This window comes from Amblyraja radiata, unplaced genomic scaffold (genome assembly GCF_010909765.2).
Source record: "Amblyraja radiata isolate CabotCenter1 unplaced genomic scaffold, sAmbRad1.1.pri scaffold_842_ctg1, whole genome shotgun sequence".
NCBI classification, from domain to species: Eukaryota; Metazoa; Chordata; class Chondrichthyes; order Rajiformes; family Rajidae; genus Amblyraja; species Amblyraja radiata.
The window spans coordinates 1-9410 of record NW_022630846.1 but is presented as its reverse complement, the minus strand read 5'-3'; the positions used below and the strand labels follow the sequence as shown (position 1 = coordinate 9410).

Below are 9410 nucleotides of genomic sequence, written 5' to 3'. Positions count from 1 at the left end.
CCCCAAGGACATTGGTTCCATTCCAGCTCAGGTGCAGACCGTACTGTTTGTAATGGTCTCACCTCCCCCAGAACTGGTTCCAATGCCCTAGAAATTTGAATCCCTCCCCCTTGCACCATTTTTCAAGCCACGTATTCATCTGCAATATCCTCCTATTTCTACTCTGACTAACCCGTGGCACTGGTAGTACAGTCACACAGCAACAGAAAATGTAGAATACATAATTATTAGTCAGGGGAAGTTGACTACGAAGCATATAGAGATGAAATGTAATCAAGGGGACAGTCAGACTAGTTGGAGAACTAGGATGGGGGAGGGATGGAGAAAATAGGAAAGCAAGGGTTACTTGAACTTAAAGAAGTCAATGTTCAGACCGCTGGGATGCAAGCTACCAAACGAAATAGGAGGTGCTGTTCCTCCAGTTTACGCTGGCATCACTCTGACAATGGAGGAGGCCCAGGACAGAAAGGTCAGTGTGGGAATGGGAGGGGGAGTTAAAGTGTTGAGCAACTGAGAGATCTTGTAGGTTAAGGTGGACTGAGCGAAGGTGTTCAGCGAAACAATCATCGAGCCTGCTCTTGGTCTCGCCAATATATAGGAGTCCACACCTGGAACAGTGGATGCAGTAGATGAGGTTGGAGGAGGTGCAAGTGAACCTGTGCCTCACCTGAAAGGACTATCGGGGTCCTTGGACTGAGTCGAGGGGGAGGTATAGGGACAGGTGTTGCATCTGCTGCAATTGTAGGAGAAAGTAGACAGTAGACAATAGGTGCAGGAGCAGGCCATTCGGCCCTTTGAGCCAGCATCGCCATTCAATGTGATCATGGCTGATCATCCACAATCAGTACCCCGTTCCTGCCTTCTCCCCATATCCCTTGACTCTGGTATCTTTAAGAGCTATATCTAACTCTCTCTTGAAAGTATCCAGAGAATCCACTGCCCTCTGAGGCAGAGAATTCCACAGATTCACAACACTGTGTGAAAAAGTGTTTCCTCATCTCCGTTCTAAATGGTTTACCCCTTATTCTTAATCTGTGGCCCCTGGGAAGGGGGTGGTTTGGGTGGGAAGGGACGAGTTAACCAGGTCGTCTGTGCCCGCTGAAGGCCCTGGCAGACACCAGCTCCTTTATTCACTGCTCTCTGTAGCCTGGAAAGGCGCCAGGCATGTTCATACGTTGCTGTGGGAACGGCCCGGGAACAAGGGTCAGCTGACGGTGGTGGAGCCGTGTTTGGTTTTCAGGGCGGGGGCAGCTGGGCTGTGGGAGCGGCGTTGATAGGACAGGATTTAGTGAACAACACGTCTCACCCTACAGTCGACACACACACTGAAACCCAAAGATCTTTGCTGAAACCTGCCCCACACACACCTGTTACACGAACAAGCAATACACTACAATCCCACAATCCACACTACAATCACCACACTACAGTCACCACACTACAGTCACCACACTACAGTCCCGCAATCCACACACTACAATCCACACTACAGTCACCACACTACAATCCCGCAATCCCACGGTCGCGGGTGTGTATTTCGAGGTGAGGGCGGGTCCAGGCCACGGACAGGAAGCACAGCGGCGGCTACACGGAGACGTTACCGGGAGCGGCAGAATCGTAGACCGGGAAGGGGAGCGGAGCTGAGGAATCGCGGCCAGACCTGGATTCGGAGAAGCGGGAGCAGGAGATTGTGGAGCCGAGCTGGCCGCCCGATCAGGGAGGGGAGCGGAGCGGCACCGGTAACCGTCGCCCCGTCCCCGCCATGACCGACTCGGTTCGGCCCGGTCCCCAGCGGGAGAACAGCTATTTCCACAAGGTCGGTGGCCGGGAGCGGGATTGAAGGGTCGCCGTGTCGGGCTACCCTGCCCTGCCCTCCTCCACCCTTTATTCTTCAGCCCTGTCCCTGTCCCCCCCGCACCTGCCCCCCCCCACCCGTTCATCCCCCCCCCCCCCCCCGCACTGTACCTCGTCCCCAAGCACCTGCCCCCGCACCCTGCACACCGCACCTTCCCCACCTGGTCACCCCCCCGCAACTGTCGCTCGCACCTGTCCACCCCCGCACCTGTATCCCTGTCCCACGCACCTGTCCCCGTCCCACCGCATCTGCCATGTCCACCGCACCTGTCCCCCCAGACCTGCCACTCCGCACCATGTCCATGCACCTGCCCCCCAGCACCATTCCTGTCCCCCGCACATGTCACACCCCCCGCCCCACCCAGGCACCACTGTGCCCCCCCCCCCGCACCTGCCCCCCCGCACCTCCTGGCACCCCCCTCACCTCCGTACTGTACCTGTCCCCAGCACTGTGCCCCCCACCGCGCACCTGCCCCACCCCCCCTCGGCACATTATCCCCCCCCCCCCCCCCCGCACCTGTCCCTGTCCCCCGCACCTGTCCCTGTCCCACCACCCACAGCCCTTCATTCCGGCGGCCGTTCCGTGTTCTCCCAGTCGGGAGGACGTATCTGCGGATCTACCCGCGCCTGTCTCCGGGGCGAAGCTGTTACAGAGCGAGCTGGACTCAGAGTCACAGGATGTACAGCACGGGAAACGGTCCATTCGGCCCAACTGGTCCAGGCCGACCCAGTTGGTATTTGCCTGCATTTGGCCCACATCCAGCTAACGCTTCCTCTCAGTAGCTGCTCAAATGCCTTTAAAAGCCACAATTATATCAGCTTCCACGCCGTACCCTGGCACCTCATTCCCGGTACGTGCTAGAGCTTGAGTGAAACTCTTGCCCCTGAGCTCCCACCTAAATCCAGGTGGGTAAACTGCCTGCCATGTCTAACTGTCTTATGTGCACGTGTTACTCCAGATGTCCCTCACCCTGGGGCCACCCTCCGTCCCATCCAATGTCCCCCCACCGGTAACTTTGCCCGGTCTTTCCTTGGCTCCGAGCTCGGCCGGGCTGGCTGTGTCTGAGCTCCCGACTCCCTGTCAGACGAGGCCAGTACCCCGCCCGCCCGGGACAGCAAGGGCAGGGTTGTGTCACTGATACAAAACAATACCACCGCACCCATATTTGCAGCTCGAGTTTCAGGGAAATGAAAGCATAAATAAAGGCTGTGTTCTTAGCTCAGGACCTTCCTGCCAGGAATCTACTGGCCCGGGTGGAGGTAGACTGTTCTGCGCTCTCAGAGTCATGGAGTTCACTTAAGAGATACTGCGCGGAAGCAAGCACTTCAGCCCACCGAGCCCATGCCGACCAGCACTAACGCTATCCTATGGGGTCCTATTGCAGTTGTACAGAGCCCTGGTGAGACTGCACCTGGAGTATTGTGTGCAATTTTAGAAACAGAAAAATAAGTGCAGGAGTAGGCCATTTGGACCTTCGAGCCAGCGTCGCCATTCAATATGATCATAGCTGATCATCTAAAATCAGTACCCAGTTCCTGCTTCCCCCCCCACCCCCCCCCCCATATCCCTTGATTCCTTTCGCCCTAAGATCTAAATCTAACTCTCTTGAAACCATCCAGTGAATTGGCCTCCACTACCTTCTGTGGCAGAGAATTTCACAGATTGACATTTCACAAATTCAGATTTCACAAATGTTTTTTCCTCATCACAGTCCTATATTCTTAAACTGTGACCTCTGGTTCTGAACTACCCCAACAATGGGAACACATTTCCTGCATTGAGCCTGTTGAATCCCTTAAATGTATTGTGTCTCATCCTTCCAAATTCCAGTGAATACAAGCCCATTCGACCCATTCTTTCATCATGCCAGTCCCGCCACCCCGGGAATTAACCTGATGAACCTACGGTGCACTTCCTTAATAGCAATAATGTCCTTCCTCAAAATAGGAGACCAAAATCACACGTAGTACTGTGCGGTCTCACCAGGGCCCTGTACAACTGTAGGCAGACCTCCTTGCTTCTAAACTCAAATCCTCTTACAACGAAGCCCTTAGCTTTCTTCACTGCTTGCTGTACCTGCATGCTTACTTTCAGTGACTGATATACAAGGACACACAGGTCTCGTTGCACCTCCACTTTTCCTAACCTGACACCAGTCAGATAATAATCTGCCTTCCTGGTCTTGCCACCAAATTGGATAACCTCACAATTATCCACATTATACTGCATCTGCCATGCATCTACCCACTCACCCAACCTATCCAAGTCACACTGCACCTTGTAGCATCCTCATCGCAGCCCACACTGCCACCCAGCTTTGTGTTATCTGTAAACATGGAAATGTCACATTTAATTCCCTCATCTAAATCGTTAATATATATTGTAAATAACTGGGGTCCGTACACCAAGTCACTGCCTGCCATTCTGAAAAGGACCCGTTAATTCCTACTCTTTGCTTCCTGTCTGCCAACCAGTTCTGTATCCATGTCAATACCGTACCCCCAATACCATGTGCTCTAATTTTGCACACTGATCTATTTTGTGGGACCTTGTCAAGGCTTTTTGAAAGTTCAGACACTGGCTCTCCCTTATCCATTCTACTTGTTACATCTTCAAAAAATTGCAGAAGATTAGTCAAGCATGATTTCCCCTTCATAAATCCATGCTGACTTTGACCGATCCTGTCATTGCTTTCCAAATGTGTTGCTATAACATCTTTAAAACCCGACTCAAGCATCTTCCCCACTACTGATTTAAGGCTACACAAAAAAGCTGGAGAAACTCAGCGGGTGCAGCAGCATCTATGGAGCGAAGGAAATAGGCAACGTTTCGGGCCGAAACCCTTCTTCAGACGTTTCGGCCTGAAACGTTGCCTATTTCCTTCGCTCCATAGATGCTGCTGCACCCGCTGAGTTTCTCCAGATTTTTTGTGTACCTTCGATTTTCCAGCATCTGCAGTTCCTTCTTGAACACTGATTTAAGGCTAACTGGTCTCTAAATCCCCATTTTCTCTCCCTCCTTTCTTAAAAAGTGGAGTTACATTGGCTACCCTCCAGTCCACAGGAACTGATCCAAAGGTCGAGAGAACATTGGAAAATTATCACCAGTGCATCCACGATTCCTCCCCCCCCACCTTAAGCCCAATCCCCGTGGCTCCAGGCACCCCTATGGTGGGAACAGGCTCCGGCTGTCTACGCTGCCTGTCACCCCTAAGCCTCCTCCACTGCACGTTCAGCAGCCTGTCCCGTCCCTCCCCATAACAAAGGGGACTCCGTTGAACAAAGGGGAGTCAGTTGAACAAAGGGGACTATGGAGCTATGAGGGAGGAGCTGGCCAAAGTTGACTGGAAAGATACCCCAGCAGGGATGACAGTGGAACAAAAATGGCAGGTATTTCTGGGAATAATACAGAAGGTACAGGATCAGTTAATTCCAAAGAGGAAGAAAGATTCCAAGGGGAGTAAGGGGCGACCGTGGCTGACAAGGGAAGTCGGGGTCAGTAAAAATAAAAGAGAAGAAGTATAACGTAACAAAGATGAGCAGGAAACAAGAGGATTAGGTAATGTTTAAAGAGCAGCAGAAGATAACCAAAAGACAATACGGGGAGTAAAAATGAGGTACGAAGGTAAGCTTGCCAAGAATATAAAGGAGGATAGTAAAAGCTTCTTTAGGTATGTGAAGAGGAAAACATTAGTTAAGACCAAAGTTGGACCCTGGAAGACTGAAACAGGTGAATTTATTATGAGGAACAAGGAAATGGCAGACGAGTTGAACTTTGGATCTGTCTTCACTAAGGAAAACACAAACAATCTCCTGATGTACCAGTGGCCAGAGGATCTAGGGTAACGGAGGAACTGAAGGAAATTCCCATCAGGCAGGAAATGGTGTTGAATAGACTGATGGGACTGAAGGCTGATAAATCTCCAGGGCCTGATGGTCTGCATCGCAGGGTACTTAAGAAAGTGGCTCTAGAAATTGTGGACGCATTGTTGATCATTTTCCAATGTTCTATAGATTCAGGATCAGTTCCTGTGGATTGGAGGGTAGCTAATGTTATCCCACTTTTTAAGAAAGGCGGGAGAGAGAAAACGGGGAATTACAGACCAGTTAGCCTGACATCGGTGGTGGAGAAGATGCTGGAGTCAATTATAAAAGATGAAACAGCGGCGCATTTGGATAGCAGTAACAGGATCGGTCCGAGTCAGCATGGATTTACGAAGGGGAAATCATGCTTGACTAATCTTCTGGAATTTTTTGAGGCTGCAACTAGGAAAATGGACAAGGGAGAGCCAGTGGATGTAGTGTACCTGGACTTTCAGAAAGTATTTGATAAGGTCCCATATTAGTGGGCAAAATCAGGGCACATGGTATTGGGGGTAGAGTGGTGACATGGATAGAAAATTGGTTGGCAGACAGGAAACAAAGAGTAGGGATTAACGGGTCACTTTCAGAATGGCAGGCAGTGACTAGTGGGGTACCGCAAGGGTTGGTGCTGGGACTGCAGCTATTAATGATTTAGATGAAGGGATTACAAGTAACATTACCAAATTTGCAGATGACACAAAGCTGGGTGGCAGTGAACTGTGACGAGGATGCTATGAGAATGCAGGGTGACTTGGACAGGTTGGGGGAGTGGGTTTCCAGTTGCAGTTTACGTTGGTGGCAAAAACAGGAAGGAAGATTAATATCTAAATGGTGTCAAGTTGGGAAACGAGGAAGTACAACGGGATCTGGGGGTCCTTGTTAATCAGTCAATGAAAGTAAGCATGCAGGTACAACAGGCAGTGAAGCAAATTGCATGTTGGCCTTCATAACAAGAAGAGTTGAGTATAGGAGCAAGGAGGTCCTTCTGCAGTTGTACAAGGCCCGAGTGAGACCACACCTATTGTGTGGAGTTTTGCTCTCCAAATTTGAGGAAGGATATTCTTGCTATTGAGGGAGTGCAGTGTTGGTTCACAAGATTAATTCCCAGGATGGCAGGACCGTCATAATATGCTGAGAGAATGGAGCGGCTGGGTTTGTATACTCTGGAGTTTAGAAGGATGAAAGGGTATAATTGAAACATATGAGATTATTTAGGGTTTGGACACACTAGAGGCAGGAAACATGTTCCCGATGTTGGGGGAGTCCAGAGCTAGGGGCCACAGTTTAAGAATAAGGGGTAAGCCATTTAGAACGGAGACGAGGAAACACTTTTTCACACAGAGAGTTGTGAGTCTGTGGAATTCTCTGCCTCAGAGGGCGGTGGGGGCCGGTTCTCTGGAAACTTTCAAGAGAGAGCTAGATAGGGCTCTTAAAAATATGGGGAGAAGGCAGGAACGGGGTACTGATTGGGGATGATCAGCCATGATCACATTGAATGGCAGTGCTGGCTTGAAGGGTCGAATGGCCTACTCCTGCACCTATTGTCTATTGTCTAAGCCAACCCCACCGTGCCTGAAGCACACGCGCTGCCCACAACTGCACTCCATGATCCTACTGGCCCTGTGCACGTCCCTCGCCGTGGCCTCCCGTCCCGGCAGCTCTGGCAATCGTCATAGATTGCCTGTGGCCTTGTCGCAGGTGAGGGGGAGTGTGACCCCCCCCCTTCTATAATGCCCAGAGACCCTCTCACTTTGTCCCCTCACCCGGCTCGGTGTGGGAGGGGGAGGTGGTGACCCCCAGGTGTGGGGGAGTGTGACCTGTTGCTGACCCCACTGTAAGGCCTGGGACCTTCTCACTTTTCCCCACATCCGGCGGGGGGCAGGGGGGGGGGGGTCTATGCCCAAGATGGGCTGTGCCGGGGGTCAGGGTGGAAGTGGGGTTGGTGGGCTACTAACCATGCCGGTGTTCCACAGGGTTGCAACCCGTACGCACAGACTGGCCGCAGCAAGCTGCAGACTCATCGCGTCTCGCTCAATCAGCAAATCATCAAAGCCATGCGGCTCCGGGCCGGGGCAGAGAACCTGCTGCGGTAAGTTACACGCTCATGTGATGGGAGCAGAATCAGGCCATTTGGCCCATCAAACATACTCCCTCTCTATCTCTCCCTCCTAACCCCACTCTCCTGCCTTCTCCCCATAACTCCTGACACCTGTACTAATAAAAATCTGTCTATCGCCACCTGAAAAATAGCCACACACTTGGCCTCTACAGCCTTCTGTGGCAAAGAATTCCACAGATTCACCACCCTCTGACTAAAGAAATTCCTTGTGGCTAGTGGTGGGATCCCGTTGGAGGCGGCAAAAATGTCAGAGGATTGCGTGCTGGCTGTATGCGATGGCTGATTGGGTGAAAGGTGAGGATTATAGAGACTGTCTCTGTTGCGACTGGGCGAATGGGGAGCAAGAGCGGAGCTGCGGGATTAGGAGGAGATGCTAGTCAGGGCCTCACTTAGGGTAACCTAAAGAATGAGAGCATCTTCGATGTCCTGGTGTGGAACACCTCATCTTGGGCATAAGGGTGGCGTAGACAAAGGATTTGGAGTAGGGGATCGAGTCTTTGCAGGAAGCAGGGTAGGAAGTCTAGATAGCTGTGGGAGTCAATACTGTTTGGGAATTCTGCACCATCACTCCCAAGTCCCTTTGCATCTCTGATGTCTGAAATCTCTCCGCATTTTGAAAATGGTCTACGCCTTTATTCCTACTACCAAAATACATGACTCCACACTTTGCTACACAATATTCCAATTGCCACTTCTCTGCCCACTCTCCCAACTTGTCCAAGTCCTTCTGCAGAGTTCTTTCTTTCCCTAGACTACCTGCCCGTCCATCTATTTCATATCATCCGCAAACTTGGCCACAAAACCTCCAATCCCCTCGTCCAAATCATTAATATACAATGTGAAGAGTAGCGGCCCCAGCACCGAGCCCTGCGGAACTCCACTAGTCACTGGCAGACAACCAGAAAAAAAACCTTTATTGTCACTCTTTGCCTTCTGCATCCAACCAACCTGATATCCAGGCTAGTACCTTCCCCATGGGCTCTCACCTTCAGCAGCCTCACGTGGGGTATCTTATCAAAGGCCTTCAAAGATTCTAGAGAAAAAAACATCCACTGACTCTTCTTTGTCTGTCCTATTATTGACTTCCTCAAAGAATGTCAACAGGTTGATCAGACAAGATGTCCACTTGGCAAGCTGACTATGCTGATGTTGGCCAATGTTAGCGTGTGCTTCTAAATACTCACAAACCTCAGCCTTTATACTGCATAGAGTCTTATCAACCAGTGAAGTCAGGCTAACCTGGATTTACCATTGTGTACACTCTTCCACCTCACTCCCTTCTGGAAATGTGCAGATCTGCACATAATACACCAAATGCAGCCGAAACAAAGTGTGTCAGAGCTACACCATGACTACCTGCCTCTGGCACTCAATGAAGACAAGCACACTGCACATGGTCTTCACTGCTCTTCATCCCTGCCAGGGTCCAGGGGAGATGGGGATCAATCTTTGGGTGTCAGTGTGGGTCTAATCTCTCCCCCCCCCCCCCCCCCAGGGTCACGGACAACACGCGTGTGCGGGAGGTAGTGCTGCTGGAGCTCAGCTTCATCAACTCCAACCTGCAGCTGCTGCG

The 9410-nt window shown here is 51.3% G+C and overlaps 1 protein-coding gene across 1 annotated transcript; it reads left to right on the top strand.

Moving 5' to 3' along the window:
• Positions 1 to 1098: 1098 nt before the first annotated feature.
• On the top strand, positions 1099 to 9404 carry LOC116970401 (rhophilin-2-like; the record flags this gene model as incomplete). The annotated part of the gene is made up of 3 exons (XM_033017055.1): positions 1099 to 1816; positions 7692 to 7807; positions 9333 to 9404. Coding segments are annotated over exons 1-3 (242 nt in total), but the record flags the coding sequence as incomplete, so codon positions are not given.
• Positions 9405 to 9410: the final 6 nt, after the last annotated feature.